Source organism: Carcharodon carcharias, chromosome 9, assembly GCF_017639515.1.
Source record: "Carcharodon carcharias isolate sCarCar2 chromosome 9, sCarCar2.pri, whole genome shotgun sequence".
NCBI classification, from domain to species: domain Eukaryota; kingdom Metazoa; phylum Chordata; class Chondrichthyes; order Lamniformes; family Lamnidae; genus Carcharodon; species Carcharodon carcharias.
Window position 1 is genome coordinate 147194225 of NC_054475.1, and position 20442 is coordinate 147214666.

Sequence of the window (20442 nt, forward strand, 5' to 3'; positions counted from 1 at the left end):
ACTAAATTTGAAGGAGGATAATGGATAAGAGAAATAAAGTGGTGTTGGAGACATGAGTGGAGAGGCCATGGTAAGCGGTGAAGTTGAATGAGTGGCCATTAATATGAGGCAAAAGTGTTTAGGTGGAGAGTAAGAGGTGCGATTGCGTGAGAGAAGGAAAGGAGAGCTGAGACAAATTGAAATTATTTCTGGTGAGGAGTTGCTCAGTGCAGAGAATGCTAAATGGGAGGTGATTTCTTGTGGAAACTCAATTAGGACTGGGAGGGTGATGAGCGAGGGTTTAAAGGAGATGTAAGCAGATTGATACAGAATGAAGCCCTTCAAAGAATCAAAGATGCTACAGAAGTTGGGAGAAAGGCTTTGGTCTGACTTTGTGGTGATTTTGGCTGGGTAGATGGCAGAAAATAGTCAAATTGAGGGGTTTTGTAAGGATGAATATAAGGGGAGAGATGTGAAGTAGCAGATGGTGAGACAAAGAATCAGCGAATGCCCTCGAAAGTGGTGGGTGGGGGCATAAAACTATTTTGCCTGGATGCAGAACAGCAGTCAAAATGTGCATGTGAATGGAAAAGGGAGGATGTTGGTTTTATTCATAAATCCTCTGATTTCAGTTGTTAATGCTGTCAAGGCACCAACTGTTGTAGCTCTTGGTGGGGAAGATGTTTCCATGTGAACGAAGGATAGTTTGTAATTCTTCGGTCCTGATGCCCTGAGGTAGCCAGGCATAGTTCTAAAGTCTCATTATGTTGTGCTGGCTGCTTAACTTATCCTCTGGCTGTGCTGCCTTGCATCCTCCATGGTATCGTGTTGGTGGGTTTTTGCCTTGGAAGAACAAAGTTTCAATGAGCAAGACTGCTGTACATTCCTTAGCCAAGTGTTAATGTCTGCATTCAGTCTTAAGAACTGCAGCCCTGCTTTCTTCTCTTGCAACTGCTTTAGTCTCCAGCCCTCCTTGCTTTTAGTTCTGATTTTTCTGGAATTACCGTTCCATAGAACCAAATTTACATCACCGAAAGAAGCCAGCTTTTTGTCAGAGCAATTCTCTGCTTCAAGTATGTATACGGTCTTCACTCAAAAGATGCAGTGGACTATGCCTTAGCCACTCCCTATGAGAAAGCACGCTGTGCTTCCAACAATTCTCCTATTAAAGCTTAAAATTGTTCCTAGCCTTTCTAACTTAGTTATAATTTTAGATTAATGACCTCTTATTGCTGAATTCCCAAACAGGAAATAAGTTTTCTCCTTTTCTCTGTCAAAACTCTTTTTATAATTTTAAAAATATCAACAAAGTCTCATGTAGGCCTTCTCTGCTCCAGATAAACTGTCCCAGTATCTCCTCATAGCTATATTTTCCCATCTGTGTTATCAAACTGGGAAACTGAGCTGCCTGCTCTATGGTTTTCATGCCCCTTCTATAATCTACCTAAAATTGCACACATTACTCTCTTTGGCCTAGCCAATATTACTTTTTTACCTGTGTACCCTCTGCTCTGTTTATCAGGTCCAAAATTTTATTGGCTTTTGTGACTTGCAATTCCATGAAAGTGTGTGTAGTCAAGTATGTTTAAATCCCTTTTTTATCTTTTTTTCATCCATACCCTTCAGTCTTTGTTTACTCTGATTCCTTGTTTTACTTTGAAAATGTATTACCTCACAATTACATTAAATTGGGTGTGGCATCTATCTATCTGTCAATTCTGTTAATGTCTTCTTGAAATATTTTGTCAGCAAGCTTTGAAATTTGTTCCCTAAACCAAAGTCCAAATCATCATTATATGCTGAGGGCAATAGCACTGACACCTGAATACATTTCCAACTCACCTCCAGTACTGAGCTGTACCCATTTACCATAAAAATTTTGTTTCAACCAAGTTCTATCCATGCTGGCACATTTCTGCCAGAAATTTTGTGACAAGGTCTTGTGAAACACCTTTTATTGAACACCTGATAATCAGTAACTCCTACATCTGCATTCTCCCTTTTCCTATTGGCCTTTTTAAGAAAAATTCATTTGTGATGGAATTGGTGTAGTTGCCAGTTAAGCATGTTTGTTCAAGCTGATAGCTTCCCACAATTTGACTGAGGATTGATTTTGGGAAGGAGTGTCAGGGTCTCTTACCAGATCCCTGATCTTTTATCGTGCTGAACGACATCTGATGGAAAGGGGCATGCATGTTTTTGTGGTTTTTTTTGGGGCGGGACAGGAGAGAAGCAGCTGAGATGGTGGGGCGGAGGCCACAAGCAGTTGTCATTCTTCAGGTTGCACCAAAACTGGCTTTATATTTCTGGTGGGGTTAAGTGTGTGCTTTCATTATTACTAGCTTGCGAATGAAAAAAAATATAATTTAAATAATGTTTGCATACATTGATTTGAGAAAAATAGTATTTTGATAGAATAATATAATTTATGTATATACCTGAGACCATCACTTCAAATGTATAAAGCAAACTGTCCTCTTAACATCATACGATTATTCAGATTAATATTGGACAAGAACATTATATGGTCCATTCTAACTATATTCCCCTCCTATTTAGTATATGTTTTTGAAGATAAGCTTGCTTCCCTCACTAATATTTTTAAGTCGGAATTTTATTAAAGTATTCTTCAGGCACAAGTCATGGTATTAAGACAAATGACGTAGGCTGAATTGTTAAAATTAAACCTACAAATTAACACTGGAATCAGTTTCTGTAATTGACATATAAATCTCTCAAACATTTAATGTAAAAAAAATTAAATTTGATTTATAAAGTTTTTACCAACTAATGCATCTAATAGAAGCCTTAATTTAATTAAAGGGTGATTCGTTTTTATAAATCTTCCAGATGAATATAAATTACTTTTGTTTCTTTTCAGGTAAAGGGAGCACAACTGTAATTTCCACTTCACATATGGAGGATAAAGAGGTTTGTTCCAGTTTTGCTGTGCCAAAGAAATGCACGTAAAAACTTAACTGAGCAAAGCTACTGGCTTTTAATTTGAATACTGGACTTGAGTTACAATATTTTTAAACTAGTTACTCAACAAACTGTTTGGACATATAAAATCAATCCAGAACTTGACTCCTAAAGTGCTACTTGATTTATATTAAATAGGAATTTTTGCATTCCTGTAGATGTCAATTGAACAATTTTTCATTTATTTCTTGCTTCTGTACTCATGGTCCTTTAGAGAGTTTGTATAGTTTTGGGTCACCTGTTGGCATCATGCAAATATTCCTTGTGTGGCCTTGTTTACTTTATATAGTGTTACTTCTTCAATTTTTCGTTCCATTATGTGTATTATTTTCTTTCCAGCCTGACCCTGTGAATGAATTTTTTTTTGTTTAGATTTCTGTGGGTGCTATTTATCATCCTCTTTCTCTTGTACTTTTGCATTCTCTCACCTGCCCCACATTTGTGGAAATAAGACTAGAAAATTTTAATGGATACATTGTCCTGGTCCATATAGTTGAGCCATATATGTTATTGATGTTTTCCAGCTTCATTTTGTTTTTGTCTCTTGGAGATGGTAAGCAGTATTTTATGTTTGCATTTTATTAAAAACCTCCTTCCAGAGTGGAGGAAAGAGGAATCTATTCCTTAAATAGGAAAGGCAAGAATGTAAACCTTGAAGCTAGCTTATCTAGCAGACTGGCTTTGTTTTTGATTTGAAGGTATAAGTGGGCAAGGTTTGAAGGTGACAGTTAAAGTCCTGCCAAATCTTTAAATTGTGACCTGACCAGGAATCTCGTACGTAAATAGGGGAGGATCAGATCAATTTCTCTCGATACTTCCTGTGTAGGATGGAATATCTGGTTTCATGGAGTTGTAGAATCATATTTCTTTATGGAAAGGATTGACATTCATCTAGAAAAGTTAGTCAAACACAACGCAGCTGTAGTATTTGGTGAATCTTTTTCTCCGCCCACCTGGTCAAGGGAAAACACCCAGCAAGACAAATGTTCTTTAAAGAACTTGAAATGTCAGCAAACGAAATTAACAAGCTACCTGCCTACACTTTTAACAAAAGTAGTTTGTCTGAGTATAAGGATAAAGATATAGAAGTTGAAATGTTTCCTGCATGAAAGTCTGTGGTCCCCCGTCCCCACTTTCCTGTTGCCACACAGGAAAAAAAATACTACTTTGGGAGAGTCATTCCAGGTTCTGTGTTTTTAAAAAAAAAAAAAAATAAATGCAGGTCAAATATAATCATTGTTATATATGGTGTGAAGATGGCAGCTGATTGGAATTGACAGCAGCTATATTATTAACAATTGATGTAATCCTATTGCAATCACTGCAGAATTCCCTAAATGCACATTTGAAATTTCTAAAACAAAAATAGCTGGAAAAACTCAGCAGGTCTGACGGCATCTGTGGAGAGGAAGACAGAGTTAACGTTTCGAGTCCTTATGACTCTTCATCAGAACTAAAGAAAAATAGAAATGAGGTGATATGTAAGCTGTTTAGTGGGATGTGACAGGTGGAGCTGGATAGAGGGCCAGTGATGGGTGGAGGTAAAGAAGAGATTGCCAAAGATGTCATAGACAAAAGGACAAAGGGGTGTTGATGGTGGTGATATTAGCTATAGGAGGTGCTAATGGTGACATTAAGGATAGAAAGCAGGACGAGCAAGTGACAGAAGGCCCTAGTGGGAGTGGGGTAGGGGGGAAGGGATCGAAATAGGCTAAAAGTTGAAGATAAAACAATGGATGGAAATAAATTTAAAAATAATAATAGAAATAGGTTGGAAAAGAAAAATATATTTTAAATTATATAAATTATTAGGAAAAAAGGGAGATCGGAAAGGGGGTGGGGATGGAGGAGAGAGTTCATGATCTGAAGTTGTTGAACTCAATGTTGAGTCCGGAAGGCTGTAAAGTGCCTAATTGGAAGATGAGATGCTGTTCCTCCAGTTTGCGTTGAGCTTCACTGGAACATTGCAGCAGGCCAACGACGGAGATGTGGGCATGAGAGTAGGATGATGTGTTGAAATGGCAAGGGACGGGAAGGTCTGGTCATGCTTGCGGACAGACCAAAGGTGTTCTGCAAAGCGGTCACCCAGTCTGCGTTTGGTGTCTCCGATATAGAGGAGACCGCGTTGGGAGCAGCGAATGCAGTAGAGTAAATTGAGGGAAGTGCAAGTGAAGTGCTGCTTCACTTGAAAGGAGTGTTTGGGCCCTTGGGCGGGGGGTAAGTAAAGGGGCAGGTGTTGCATCTTCTGCAGTTGCATGGGAAGGCGCTGTGTGAGGGGGTTGAGGTGTAGGGGGTGATGGAGGAGTGGACCAGGGTGTCCCGGAGGGAATGGTCCCTATGGAATGCTGACAGTGGTGGGTGAAGGGAAGATGTGTTTGTTGGTGGCATCATGCTGGAGTTGGTGGAAATGGCGGAGGATGATCCTTTGAATCTGGAGGCTGGTGGGGTGATATCCATTAGCACATCCTTTAGCTAATATCACCACCGTCAACACCCCTTTGTCCTTTTGTCTATGACATCTTTGGCAATCGCTTCTTTGCCTCCACCTATCACTGACCCTCTATCCAGCTCCACCTGTCCCACCCCCCTCAAACAGCTTATATTTCACCTCATTTCTATTTTTCTTTAATTCTGATAAGTCATACAGACTCAACGTTAACTCTGTCTTCCTCTCCACAGATGCTGTCAGACCTGAGTTTTTCCTGCTATTTTTGTTTTTGTTTCAGATTTCCAGCATCTGTAGTATTTTGCTTTTATATTTGAAATTTCTATCTGTGCTTTGTAATAAATGTATTCAACTTGGAGTCAAAAACCTAACTCCGTTCATTTTGGAGGATTGAGACATCTACTTTAATAATACCAGAGGTACAAAGTGAGACACATCTATTCATTACCTGTTCTAAGCAGTATCGGGCACAGACTTCTTGGCTGGTTTGATGTGCATTCTTGGTTTTTGCAATTGGTGGGGGGGGGCAGATGTTTTTGCAGTGGATCAGTGCAGCCAGCAGTAATATTTTTTAGTTTCCAGTAGTATAATTTATGTCACTAATTATTGAATGGCCTTGAACAGTTCTTATTCACAGCATTACTGATAAGTAGAAAACTGTACTTCCTGCAAGATGTTGTAGTTGAGAAAATGACTGGCAAATTCAAGCTTAGATGGCTTTAATTAGAAGAAAAAACTAGAGGAATTGTGTCATTGTAGAGAAAAGGTTGCCATATATGTGTGATCTAGAGAATTTGTTAAAGTAACTAAAAATTTCCTGTGGTGAATACAGAATCTGCCTATCTATTTTCTGTTTCTATCCTTGTAATAGGAACCTCAATAGTGCTAACCTTAATTGGATTCTAAACGGATTCTTCCATCTGTTATCAGCCTTTAGTCCTGAAGCTGTGTTCATTGAGAGTCCCAGCACAGCATACTAAGCCACCCTCACCAGCTGTGATGAACTTGCACACTCCATAAGGATTGGGAACTTCCTTGTTCCAAGAATCCTAAGTTCATTTTTTTTTTTTGATGGGCACAATAGTTGGCCTCTATTCTATTTGTTTTACTTGATTAGTATGGGAAATTTTGTGAAATATTCTCATTCTTGACACTTTGTCCAGAATTAATGTATTTTACCATGTCTTCTCCATGTGGGATTGTGTTTTAGCAGGACAGTGTTTTAGCTATCAGTGATCCATATCGACTTCTGAGAAACAAGTTTAACTTTTTAAAAATATGGATGATCCAACAGATTTGTTTTTTAAAAATCCGCATTGGTTCATATTAATTATTTTGCAATTAAGCATTTGTAAGCCTAAATTTAGTTGTTCCTTTTTGTTTAAAGGCCTCCAGTCAAAAATCGAAGTCTTCGGGATCATCCCGTTCAAGAAGGTTAGTATTTTAAGAGCATAGTGCATAAGGCAGTGTGGTGCCATTATAGTGGTGGGCAACTGGGTGTTTTTCTTGCATTTCAGTGAGCTACCAAGCTCAGCTACACTGCTGTGAAGTGATGCTTCAATAATGGGATAGTTATGACCAGGCTGCTGCTACATATCTCCTGGAGTTCGGCTGAAGACCAGCATTGGGAGAGACCTGAAAGCAATGTTGTCTGTTGTAGAGTATAGTCCTGCATGAACTGTAATGCAGTGTAAAGTTTTTAAAATTACTATTTGATATTGCCAATTATATTACATTTTCGGTAAATGGCATAGACAAAAAACATTTGTGCAAAGAGTTTTTTTGACTACCTTGGCTACTGAATGGTGGTAGATGTTTATGCAATACATGTGTAAGCTTAACTTGCCTGTATTGAGTGGATGAAAGGTGTTTTCTACTAAAATTAGTGCACATGGCTAATATGGTGTCTCTGTAGCCGCGCTTCTTTCAAATCAGCAATTTTTATTGGGCAATACTGCTAGAGGAAAGTAAAGCCCCAAGCTTTTGCTGAGATTGCTAAGAAACATTGGCCCTGCTTGTATTCACCATGTATACTATCTGTGTGACAGAAATGCATTGGTGCCCTTTGCAGGTAAACAATTTTCTAGCTACATCACCTGTTTCTTCTAGTGCTTGTGTAGACCTATCTGGATCTGGCCAAAATTCTGCCAGTGCTAGCCATTATAATTTTCCTGGGTATTCCACATGGAACTGAACATAAAGATGAACTGGTGAATATATGACAGGAGTGTTAATTGAAAGGTTGGTCAGAGGCCAAGTTACATAGGACTTAGGAACAGGAGTAGGCATGTAGCCTTTGAGCTTGCTCCGCCATTCAATAAGATCATAGCTGATTGTGGCCTTAACCCCACTTTTCCTGTTTGTGCCCCCCGGTAACTCTTGACTCCCTTTTTCAATCAAAAATCTGCCTAATTCAACCTTGAATATATTCAATGACCCAGCATCTACTGCTCTCTGGGGAAGAGAATTCCACTGACTAATGACTCTTTGAGAGAAAAATAATTATGTTCCTCTCCATCTTAAATGGTAGATTCCTTATTCTTAAATTGTGCCTTTGGTTCTCTTCTCTCCAAGTGGAAACACCCCCTGGGGATTTATCATACGTATGTGGAGCAGGCATAGGCCACTCAGCCCCTCAAGCCTGCTCTGCCATTCAATAAGATCATGGCTGATCTGATTGTAACCTCCCCCCCCACCCCTGATAACCTTTCACCCCCGTTAATCAAGAATCTATCTAGCTCTGCCTTAATATAAAAATACCCTGCTTCCACTGCCTTTTGAGGAAGAGAGTTCAAAAAAAGTTCTTCACAGTATTTGTGGTAGTTCAGATCAAAGTGCCAAATACCTACAGAATGGGTGAGGTGGCGGCATAGTGGCATTGTCACTGGATAATAATCCAGAAACCCAGCGTAATGCTCAGGGGATCTGAATTCGAATTCCACCATGGCAGATGGTGAAATTTGAATTCAATAAAAAATCTGAAATTAAAAGTCTAATGATGACCATGAAACCATTGTTGATTGTCCTAAAAACCCATCTGGTTCACTAATGTCCTTCGGAAAGGAAATCTGCTATCCTTACCTGGACTGGCCTACATGTAACTCTAGACCCACAGCAATATGGTTGTGGTTGGCTCTTAAATACAAGCCATATAGTTCTCAAGGAAATTAGGGGTGGGTAATAAATGCTGGCCACGCCAGCAATGAACCCATCCCATGAACAAATAATAAAAAAAATCAGTCAATTTCATATTTCTAAGATCACCTGGTGAATGCACCTATATTGACCAGTTACTTGCTTTCATAATACTTGTATGCCCCAACCATGACTAGTTAGCTGTTGAGGCAGTGCTTGGCCCAGGAGGCTTTTATTGCTTATGATTTAGAAAAATCTGGCAATTGGGGTAGCAGAGTTTTTCTCACTTTTTAAACACCAAACTTATCCCTATCACCACCACCTCAAGGCATTGATCCTTTCACTGAGTTTTGGTATCCTTTTTGATTCCTTTCCATAGTGGCTATTTTCCATGTGAGCATAGAGATTGTTTTGAAGATTCTGTGACTGAGTGAATTATACTGACCAGGAAGATTTGATAATTGACTCTGTCTGCTGAGATCATTGTGGCCATGATGGTGATGGGAGCAGTAGAATTATTCCCTTATATTCCTGGATTTCTGCTGGAAGTTACATGTTGTATAGATATTTGGGCTAAGATCTGACTTGGTCTTGATTGTTCCCCTGACTTGGTCTTTGCCAGCACTCACTAGTCAGGCTAGTGCATGAATAATACCACTTTGAAGTCCAGGGAAGTCTGGATTTTGTGGAAATGTGCTGTGTCAATTAATTGGTGCTGAGAGAAAGGAGCAGAGGGAGTACAATTCTGATCAGTATTTACAGCTTATTCAACAGCAGGTAGGAGACGTCACAGCTAAACCTGATCCTGTTGCTATCTTATCATCCAGCTTTGGAAAATGCTGTTGAATGACAGTGGGGAATGGCACCAAGGTGTACTGCTAAAACTACCCGCCTAATATCTCAGATCCAAGGTTGAGCCTGGGGCTTTCCAGACCTTTGCTACTTGGCCACTAATTGGCTTAACCAGCTAAATCACTTGGAAGCAATGGCAGATTTTTTTGGTGTAAGATGGTGAGATGTTTCAGGATGCCGATGTGAAGGGAGGTTGAATTTATCCTGTTGGTGCTAATGCCTGACTGAATAAACTATCTAGTGGTTTATCTCAAAAACTGCTTAAAAAGGGATGTGTGAGTAGCTGTTATCATTACCTCCATTCATTACTGCTTGGTGGCTATCAATTTTGACTTTTCCTTCAGTAAGGGACCACAGTAGGGTATTGGAAATTGTCTGGTCTCCAGGATTTGCAAGTTGAGTTTTGTAATCTGTAACTTTGTCTATGTTTTTAATTCTAATCAGGAATGGAGCAAGGGAGGGGGTTGAGAGAGGGGAAGGGCTGTTGGGGAAAGGATCTGGCTCAGCTATTATGTCTTCATAGTCAACCTGCCAGATCAGTATATGAGCACTGGAGATTATCCATCAGTATTAAGAGGTTCAGCTTTCAAGGCGACTTCCTCACAATTCAGTCATTGGCATTTGGCCATACTTTGTTGCTTCATTGAAGGACACAAAATAGTGTTGCACTTGAGAGTTTGGAAAGGGATTGTTTAACTTAAAGTTGACTTAGGTATCAATGTTGAAACTGCCTAAGGAGTTCATCCTATTGACCACCTTAGTTTTCTTTTGCTTGCTTGTATATTCAGTTTATTTTTTGTTTTCATCTTAATCTCACCTAAGACTCCAACGTAACTAACTTTGTATCGTATGACAGATGTGTGGTTCTTGACTTTGGAATGACTTTGCCTCCCAATTTAGTCACTTGCTGCATTAAGTGACTGCAGACTGCATCAGAAATTTTCCTTCTTATTTTTATAAACTTGGTCACCTTACCTACAACTGTTTTTAATATTTAGGGTACTTCGCCATGGCTTTCTTTTGCTTTCCATGCCCTTTTTTTCCATCCTTGCCTAATCCCATTCCCATTTTTTGATCAGTTTTAAATCAATTGGGGAAATCATAGAATGCAGGCCACCACAAGCAGAAGTTTTTTGATGAGAATCAAAGTATGGGTGCAGACTGCAAATGGAAGAAAAGACCTGTGTGCTTCATTGTTCTGTGAATATTTAGCAAAATCTAATTTTGGGTTGTTTAAATTCTAATCTCTTTGGCTTTATGATGTGAATAGCCCTATTTCCCATTCATCTATTTTAAATTTCTATCTTCTGTATTAGGTTTAGGAATGTAAGATCACTGATCATTTGAATTACTGTTTACAGAGATAGTGAAATTCCATTTTAGTGATTCTGGAAATTTTGTTGGTATTTTAAGGGTCACATTCTGCACAATTTTTGAAAATCCCATTGGATTATGCCAGCTGCAAGTCAGTTTTCATTTTTGGTACATGGGATTACAGAACTTCTTGGTGTGTTAAGGTGTAATTTTCAATGATTCTGTCCATTCCCTTCCTACAGCAAAATCCTCAAATGGTGGAATTTATTGTTGAACAGCCAATTGGTAGTGTGCAAAAGAGTGCACTTTTTCTAGGGATTTTGAAAGTTGTTTATGCCATGGGAGGACTAAATTAATTTTGCATTCTGTTTTCAAGGATATCCCTTGAAAATATTAACATCAAATTCTTTTGATTTTTGGCAATTTGAAGGTTACTTGAAGAAAAATCATTGTGTTGTGAAATACTTCCAAGGAGTAATTCCAAGGAGCAAGCAATAATTCCAACTTTGTTTTTCACTGAAGCAACTGTAGCACTGTATATAAAGCAACACTGGTTTCCTTGCTACAGCAAGCAACCGAAAGTTTGAAGTAAAGGCTGTGATGCATCCCTTGAAATAGAAATGCTTACTTCCTCTCCTTACTCCTTTTCCCTTGTTAGGGAGGTTGGCATTTAGGTTTAGCATGCTGGGAAAGGGAGTTTACAGCATGGTGGTTTTCAATTAGGAAGTCATTGGAGTTAATTGAGGAACTGTGATTATCCTCATGGGAACCTCGGACACCATGCAATTGTAGACCTGTTGTCAGGAAATTACTAGAGTGCCGTTGTGGATTTGTAAAGGGTAGGTCTTGAGGCCTGATGAATCTGATTTAATTTTTTGAAGAGATGACAAAAGTGCTGGACAGGGCATATCTATGGATGTGACTTACTTATATCGACTTTCGAAGGGCATTTGATAATGTTCTTTAAAATAGACTGTGAGCTGAAGTTTTCATGGAATGAAAAGAAAATTATTGACCTTATGGCGAAATAATTGGAGACCAGACGATTACGGGCGGGTGCTCTAGTTGGCAGAATGTGACTAGTGGTGACCCACGGCAATGTGTTGGGGTCTCTCTTATTCACTGTGTTTATCTTGGATGATGGGGTAGAAAACCAAATTTGCTGATGAGACAAAGAAGTACTGCAAACTGTGTTGATGGTAGCATAACATTGTTGGGTTAATTGATTGAGTTAATTGGCAAACAGATTTCAATGCAGGCAAACAGATTTCAATGTAGGCAAATGTGAAATAATCCACTTTGGACCTAAAAAGGATAAAATGGTGTACTTTCTAGATGATAAGCTAGAAACAGTGGAGGTCCAAGAGACTTGGGGAGTCCAGGTAGGTAGATCATTAAGACGTCAAGAATAGGCACATAAAATAATCAGGCTAAAGGAATGCTGGCTTTATATCCATAGGACTGGAATACAAAGGGTTGAAGTGATGTTTCAATAATGCAAAGCCTGGTTTAGACCACACCTGAAGTCACTGAGCAATTTTGGATGATATGCCTCAGGAAGGATATATTGGCCTTGGGGGGAGCGCTAGGGCTAAATTAGGAGGAGAACTTTAATAAACTGGGGTTGTATTACTAGGAACTTATAAAATTACAGGGGTGATTTGATTGAAATTTTCAAATTATTAAGGGGCCCAGATTGGATAGATGTAGAGAGATTTTTTTTTGCTGGTTGGGGATTCTAGGACTAGGGCAAAAGTTAGAGCCAGACCTTTCAAAATATTACTTTTTTTAATTCACTGGATGTGGCTGTCATTGGCCAGGCCAGCATTTATTACCTTACCCTACTTGAGAGGGCATTTAAGGGTCATCCACATTGCTGTGGGTCTGGAGTCAAATGTAGGCCAGACCAGGTAAGGACAGTATTCACTGAACCAAAAACCAGGGTTTTTACCATCGACAATGGCTTCATGGTCATCACTAGACTTTTAAAACTCCAAATTTTTATTGAATTCAAATCCCACCATGGCAGACCCCGGATCCCCAGGGCATTACTTCGGGTCTCTGGATTGCTAGTCCAGCAACAGTACCACTACACCATCACCTATATTAAAAAGTAACTGTCAAAATGTAAAGTGACCCGTGATACTGTCATACTTTGTTGCAATGAAAAATTTTGCAAATGTTGAACAGTTTTTTATTTGGTTTTGATTGCAGGAAGCCCTCGTTTGTGACAAAACACATTGTATCAGATGATGAAATGTCGAATGAGAACACTTCTGATTGTGAAAAATTGACTTCAAAGACTGAGGACACAAATGATTTAGATGTGAATAGTCTGCCCAAAGGTAGGTCAGGCGAGGAATTTTACTTCTATACATTTCATTTAAATGTTTAGTAAAGACTGCAACTAAGCATAGATCTGAATTTCTGGAATATATTACAAACACGTGACATGGATTAAAAAAAATAATCTTTTTAGATGTACTTTCATAAAATGGTTGTTCATTAAATGAAGGTTGCTTATAATAACTGGCCTTGGAAGTTGTAGAACGTAGAAAATGTTACAGTATTCTCTTGCAGTTTACAGAATACCGTAAAGAACAAAATGCATTGTGTTGAAATGATGGACACTTTGAGAACAAGTTCCTAGGTTTGTTTGTACCCAGATGTTCCTTTGACATACAACTTATTTAAAATGAGCAGAATTTTGGTGCACTAATCTATGCTTTAGAGTAGTGCAATACAGTTTCATTTTGTGCTGAAGCCTTGGTTTTAATCATGCCAGAATGGAGACATGAAAGCCAGACTGTTCTTCACAGGAAGGAAACATCAAAAGGATAGCCCATTGTGGGTACCTGTTATGCTACTGTATGGAGCTGGTTCCTTGCAGTCCAGACATTTGACTAAGTCATCGGCTCCTTCAGTCTCCTGAAAAGAGAGAATGTAACATTAGGTTTTGCATTTTTTGTAAACCATTAAGATCTGGTGTACGTATTATAATTTTAAAAACTTCCTCAACTTTTTTTAGGCACAATAGTTGTACAGCCTGAACCAGTATGGAATGAAGACAAAGATAATTTTCGAGGACCTGAATTTAGAAGCAAAAATTCTAAGAACAAAATGGAAACATCTAAGAAACGTGGAGGTAGGCCAATTGCTTGGCATTTGTTAACTAAGACAATGTCATTGGCAATTTTAAGATTTCTCTGAGCAGTTGATTAGTTAAATTTAGTAAAATTGAGTCTTACCAGGATTGTGGTGAAGAGGGTTTTAATTAAGATTGATTTTTTTCTTAAATATGTAAATATAAAATCTGCTATTAAAAACTAGAAATTTATTTTAGAACCTATACATTTGGGTGTGGGCATGAATATGGGAACAGTTGAGTAGGCCATTCAGCCTTACCATTCAATGAGGTCATGGTTGATCTGTATCAACTCCATCCTCTGCAATAGATCCATACCCTTCTATAATCATAGCTAGCAAAAATCTTATTGACCTCAGATTTAAAATTATTAATTGAGCTCGAATCTACTGCTTTTTGTGGGACCACCCTTTGAGTAAAGTGTTTTCTAACTTGTCTTGTAACTGGGCTGATACTGATTTTAAGGTTATCTCTCCCTCTCTGTCAACCCTATTCATTCCTTTCAAGATCCAAAAACCTCCATCAAACTACTCTTAACCTTCTTTGTTATGTGGAATACAAGCCTAGTTTATGTAATCCCCCAATCTTCCAAGGCCAAATATATCCTTTCTAAGGTACAGTACAGTGTTCAATGTGCTGCAGCTCCGGCTTTATATAGCTGGATCAAAACTTCCTCCCCCCATTATATACTAGCCATCTAGTTATAATGGCTAACATTCCATTAGCTGCCTTGATTATTTTTGTACCTGATTGCTATGCTTTAGTGATTGGTGCATATGGACCCAAAAATTGTTTTGAACCGCCACTGTTCTTGCCTTTTGCATCATTTAAATAATACTTGGACCTCCTTATCTGGTCCAATATTTATTTTATTCATTCACAGGATATGGACAGCCAGCATTTATTGCCCATCCCTAGTTGCCCATGAGAAGGTGCTGGTGAGCTGCCTTCTAGAAACGCTGCAGTTCATGTGATGTAGGTGCACTCACAGTACTGTTAGGAAGGGAGTTCTGGGATTTTGACCCAGCGACAGTAAGGGTATGGTGATATATTTTCAAGTTGGGATGGTGAGTGGCTTGGAGGGGAACTTGTAGGCTATGGTGTTCCCATCTATCTGCTGCCCTTGTCTTTCTAGATGGTAGTGGTTGTGGATTTGGAGGGTGCTGTCGAAGGAGCCTTTGAATTCCTGCAGTGCGTCCTGTAGATGGCACACACTGCTGCTACTATGCGTTGGTGATGGAGGGATTGAATGTTTTTGGATGTGGTGCCAATTAAGTGGGCTGCTTTGTCCTGGACGGTGTCAAGCTTCTTGAGGGAGCTGCACTCATCCAGGCAAGTGGGGAGTATTCCATCACACTCTTGACTTGCGTCTTGTTGATGGTGGACAGGGTTTTGGGGGGGGTCAGGAGGTGAGTTACTTGCTACACTATTCCTATCCTCTGACCTGCTCTTGTAGCCACAGTATTTATATGGCTAGTCCAGTTCAGTTTCTGGTCAACAGTAACACCCAGGATGTTGATAGTGGGGGATTCAATGATAGTAATGCCATTGAATGTCAAAGGGTGATGGTTGGATTCTATCTTGTTGGAGATGGTCATTGCCTGACATTTGTGTGGCACGAATGTTACTTGCCACTTGCCAGCCCAAGCCTGGATATTGTCCAGTGTATGACTCTACATTTAGTTAAAGAAATTTAAACCTACCTTATTGTCCATCAATGAGCAGCTGTGCATTGTTTAGTTCTAGCGTTTCAGTATGATGCTGATAGTGTGAGGATAGGAAGAAGGTAGGCCTACCACTTCCTAGTTTTTAAATATCTTGTTTGATACGCCAGTGATAATTTAATATCACCTGGAACCCTTGTATATAGAGATTTTGAAATTTTATTGGTGTTTAAATGTGCCTAGTCGTTGTGATCCCTTGAGGTTTTGTATTTTTTTGCATGTTCAACATTTTTAATGTTAATTTACTTTTTGTTTGGACCTTGACTCAGCAGTAGCACTCTTGCACCTGAGTCATAGGATTGCAGGTTCAATTCCCATTTAAGGCTTGAGTACACAATCTAAGCTGGCATTGAGTACAGTGTGGTGTTTTGCATATATTAAACCAATGCCTTGCCTCAAGTCACTCTGAAATATCACATGGTACCCTAAGAACAACAGGGGAGTTGTCCAGTTATCCTGGTCAACATTTACCCCTAAACCAGCAAAAGAAAGCCTCTGGTTATCTGACAGGATTAGATGAGATCTTGTGGAGTACAAATAGGCCACTGTTTACCTCCATTACACTTAATTGGCTGTGGAGTGTTTTGGAATCTCCTGAGGTTGTGAAGGACGTATTATAAATGCAAGTTCTCTCTTTAATGTTGACTATTTTAGAAAATTTTGAATGGAGAAATGGCAGAAACAGTTGTATGATGCATCCATTGTCTGAGTCCATCTTACTGCAGTCAAGAATATTTATTAGGAGAAATGGTTTTACTCTAAGTCATGTGTTAAAACACAATTGTATTAAAACGTAGATCCCATGTTTGTTTTGGTATCACTTTCATGTATTTCTATGTGCAACATAGCTTCCAAACCTGAAACTTTCAGTTGCATCATGCACTATCATCCAGTCTGAAGGGATTTTGTTGATAAACAGCATAAACTGATCTGTGAATCCAAAGGAGCTTGTGATAATTATTTTTATCTTGGGTCAGAGATTGATCCAGGCAAAGGGGTAGAGTATATTCTGTGCAGTTAGATTGCATTATAATTCTAGTAGTGCACTTGAAATCTTATTTTAGCAACCATGCGAAGCAATGAACAAACTTACAATTTAAAATTGCATTTTTTTGACAGATGAGAATCTACATGGAATAGTCAGCTGCACTGCTTGTGGGCAGCAAGTAAACCATTTTCACAAGGATTCAGTCCAGCGGCATCCAGCACTGAAAGTTCTCATTTGTAGGGTATGAGCTGTTCACATTCTGTTGAAGTTGCACTCTGCTCTACTGACTGAGGGGAAACTTGTATATTTTGCCATTTGTGACAACATGATCAAGCATTTATAATAAACTGTACTTATACAGCACCTTTAACGTAATTTTAAAAAAAAAGACCCAAGGCACTTCAAAGGAGTGTTATAAACTAAATTTGACACCAAGCCACGTAAGGCGATATTAGGGCAAAATTGGTCTTTTAAGGAGGGAGAGAGACAAAGGTTTAGGGAGTGAATGCCAGAGCTTAGGCCCTAGTTAGTTGAAGGCACTGTGACGTGCTGGAGCAGTTAAAATCAGATGCTTAAAAAACCAGTATTCGCTGAGTACAGATAACTGAGCGAGAGAGGCCGGAAGAGTTATAGATAGGAATGTGCAAGACCAATAAGGGACTTGACCACAAGGATGAGAACTTTAAAACAGAGGCATAAAGTGATGAGTCGGCTGCCAAACAAGTGTGGGGGGTGGGGTGCAAGGAGGATGCTGATGATTTTAAAGTCCCCAGTGTACAAGAGCAAAGCTGAAACTAAAACAAATAGCCACTGCTATAAAAAGTGACACCATTACACTATATGTCATTGGAACAGAGTTAGGAAGTGGAAGGGTAAATGAAGGAGTGGTGTGGGTTAAATTACAAATAATTTTAAAAGCAAAGTTAATTTTTTTTATTTCCCTCTTTTAATTCATTAAAATTTCCAATTCATTAAAGGGCTCAGTCTGAGTAATTGGGCCTCCCAACCCACTTGGATACAATCACAATTTATTTGACTTAAAAGACTGGTTAAAACCTGTGGTTGCAGACCATTTTTCTTTTAATTGTATAGAGTCTAGTGGGTAGGAACTACCTGTATCCAGGAGGGAGGTTACACTCTGCATCCTGGGACTAAAGAGACTCTGATACTGTACATCGTTTTATGCTGTAGGAATTTCAAGCGTCCAAAGCAGTCTCTTGGGGTGGCGATAGGCTTGCTGCAAGACCTGGAATGTGGTTGCTAATGGCTGCTCATTTAAAAGTGGAAAATCTTATTTAGAGGACGCCTAGAAGCATGATGGCTAAATGCTGTAATTTTGACATAGCAGAATTCGATAGGAGATGGTTATCTGTCTTTACCGTGGAGCATGCAATGACAGTACTGTATTTTTGGGTATATTATAAATATTTTAACAAGTCACTCTTGGCCTTGTTCACTTAAATTGGTGGAAAAATATACCTTTTAGAGGTGCTTCTTGTAAAATGTCTCTTTGAAGCAAGAAAGAACAACAGGTCCTGGCTTACCATGTTACCATGTTGATTCAATATAATTGGGGATGTTAGCCATTCCTAATTTAAGCTTTTTAATCTTATATAGACAAATATAAACATGTCTGAATTACAGAAATCAGTTTACTGCACCCTTACTGATTCCTGATGCATTTCTTCTATTTTACAGAGTTGCCATAAGTACTACATGAGTGATGATATTAGTCGAGATGCAGATGGTATGGATGAGCAGTGCAGGTAGGTATCCCACTTTCTTTTCCTTACTCGTGTTGAATTCTCATATTATTCGTAGTGCCTAAAATTTATCTGACAGGATTGGGTTGACTGCATCAATTTAGTTTAAAAATTGGTATCAGTGTTGTAAAAACTCAACTGGTTTACTAAGTGCCAAAAAGTACTCTTTTGTAACTCCAGACCCTCTGACATTCGAGCAGTACAAATAAATGTAAGCTCAAATAAGACTGAGTTGCTTGAACTTTGAGTCAGATAGTTAGGGCTCAGGCTGTACATGGCTCACTGGTGATTGTTTGAAACATTTGGCTGAGGCAGTTTTTGGACTTTATGGGGAAGAAAGTGTGAGGCTGTTATAATGATGGGTTTTCCAATCGCTTTGATAGTTTTGATGACAAGCAGCTGGATGTGCTCTGGGTATCTGCCATGAGAGCACAGTCATTGGCAAACGAGTTCAATTCATAGCTGTTCAGTGATCCTTGTGCGAGCCTTGAATCTTTGCAAGTTGTTACGGTTGCTGTCTATCCTGAACTGAATGTGTACTCCTATGTTGAAGCCTTTGAGTGCACAGAAGAGTGTAGCTGAGAAATGGAGAGCAAACAGAGCTGGAGCCATAGTGAAGCTTTATTGATGCCATCGGTGACAAGGAAAAGTATCTGAAGGCAACATTCTGCACTGCACTGACCATTATGCTTTTATAAAATGAGTGGAAAATATTTTCATGGCAACCTTATTTGTACCGCATCTTCCACAGGCCTTCACTGTTTACTGAGTCAAAGGCCTTAGGCGAACAAGCATTGTACAATGTCGTTGATCTGTTTGTGGGACATTTCTTGAATTTGATATGCTGCAAAGCACATGTTAACCATTCATTGTCCAGCATGAAAGCCACACTATGATTCTGGGTGCACCAGTCTGTCAAGTATAATCTTGCAAAGATTTTTCCCACTGGGGTGAAATGAAATACCACAATGATTGCCACAGATGAACTTCCCTTCCATTTCCTAACCATTTGAATTCCTCCTTACTTGAATACTTCAGGTTGAATACCAATGGCTCTTGGAGACTTACCCACAGAGGGTTATTTATGGCCTTGGTGACTTGGCTTGAGATGCATTGAAGGCAAACTCATCCAGAACATGATGCTGCAGAACTGATTCAGCAGTGTTGCCTCACACTGTGGATTAATAGTCACTTGGTAGTACAGAACTTGAGTATTGATTGAAAAAAGAGAGATGCTGTCAAAGCTTTTTGTCTTGCATTCATCAGGACACTTCGCAAGAATACCAACAGAAAAGGAAACAACAATTTATATTGCACAAGAAGAGAGTGCTGATTGGTTGGCAAGTGGGCTCTGATTGGTAGAGGCGCCTCCACCAATCAGAGCCCACATGCCAACCAATCAGCACTCTCTCTTCTCATGCAATATAAATTGTTCCCTTTTCTGTTGGTATTCTTGCGAAGTGTTCTGATGAATGCTAGACGAAAAACTTAGGTAGCATGTCTTGTTTTTCAGCAGTACACTGTGGATTCTTAGTTCAGGAGATTGTTAAAGTGCTCTACACAATGAGAGAGAATCTCATGACTGTTTGTCAGGAGCTGATTGCTGTCTGTTGAGAGAATGGGCATGCTGCTGTTGGTTTTTGGGCCATAGGCTGGATAACTTCATGGTTAGCCTTCAGCTTGTGCTTATTGGCAGCTTCATGAAGCTCTGCAGCCCTGTTTTCAAACTGTAGATTTTTCTTCATTTGGCTTCAGTGTGTGTTTTGCATGATGTTATCTAACTTTTGGTTTTTTTGGTCAGATATGTAGGATCTGTGCATACCTGGAAGCTTAGCTATGCCTTGGTTGTTCTTGTTGAAATTATTTTGGTGCTTCCATTTGAATACAAGGACCTCCGATCCCTTAACTACTTCCAAGAATCTTCAGTATTTTCTTTTGGGATACCAGCAAGCTGACTGCGCCTTTTGGGATAGTTATGTGAAGATTCTTTTGGTATTTCCAATCTGTGTTGTAGCACTTTAGTTGTTATCTTCAAGGACATGATGTTCCTGATATGCCGATGAGCTGACCAGCACTGAGCATCTCCTAAGGCAGTGGGTAAAGTGCACTCTCTT

General features: G+C 39.2%; 1 protein-coding gene across 11 annotated transcripts in view; it reads left to right on the top strand.

Moving 5' to 3' along the window:
* Positions 1 to 20442, top strand: part of atrx (ATRX chromatin remodeler) — a 179830-nt gene that overhangs the window by 21903 nt on the left and 137485 nt on the right. For all 11 annotated transcript variants that reach the window (XM_041195423.1, XM_041195422.1, XM_041195421.1 and 8 more), the window contains 6 exons: positions 2861 to 2910; positions 6795 to 6841; positions 12923 to 13053; positions 13737 to 13853; positions 16697 to 16806; positions 18264 to 18331. In XM_041195423.1, the coding sequence (XP_041051357.1) occupies positions 2896 to 2910; positions 6795 to 6841; positions 12923 to 13053; positions 13737 to 13853; positions 16697 to 16806; positions 18264 to 18331 (488 nt within the window). In that variant the 5' untranslated portion in view covers positions 2861 to 2895. The remainder of the gene's footprint in view (positions 1 to 2860; positions 2911 to 6794; positions 6842 to 12922; positions 13054 to 13736; positions 13854 to 16696; positions 16807 to 18263; positions 18332 to 20442) is intronic.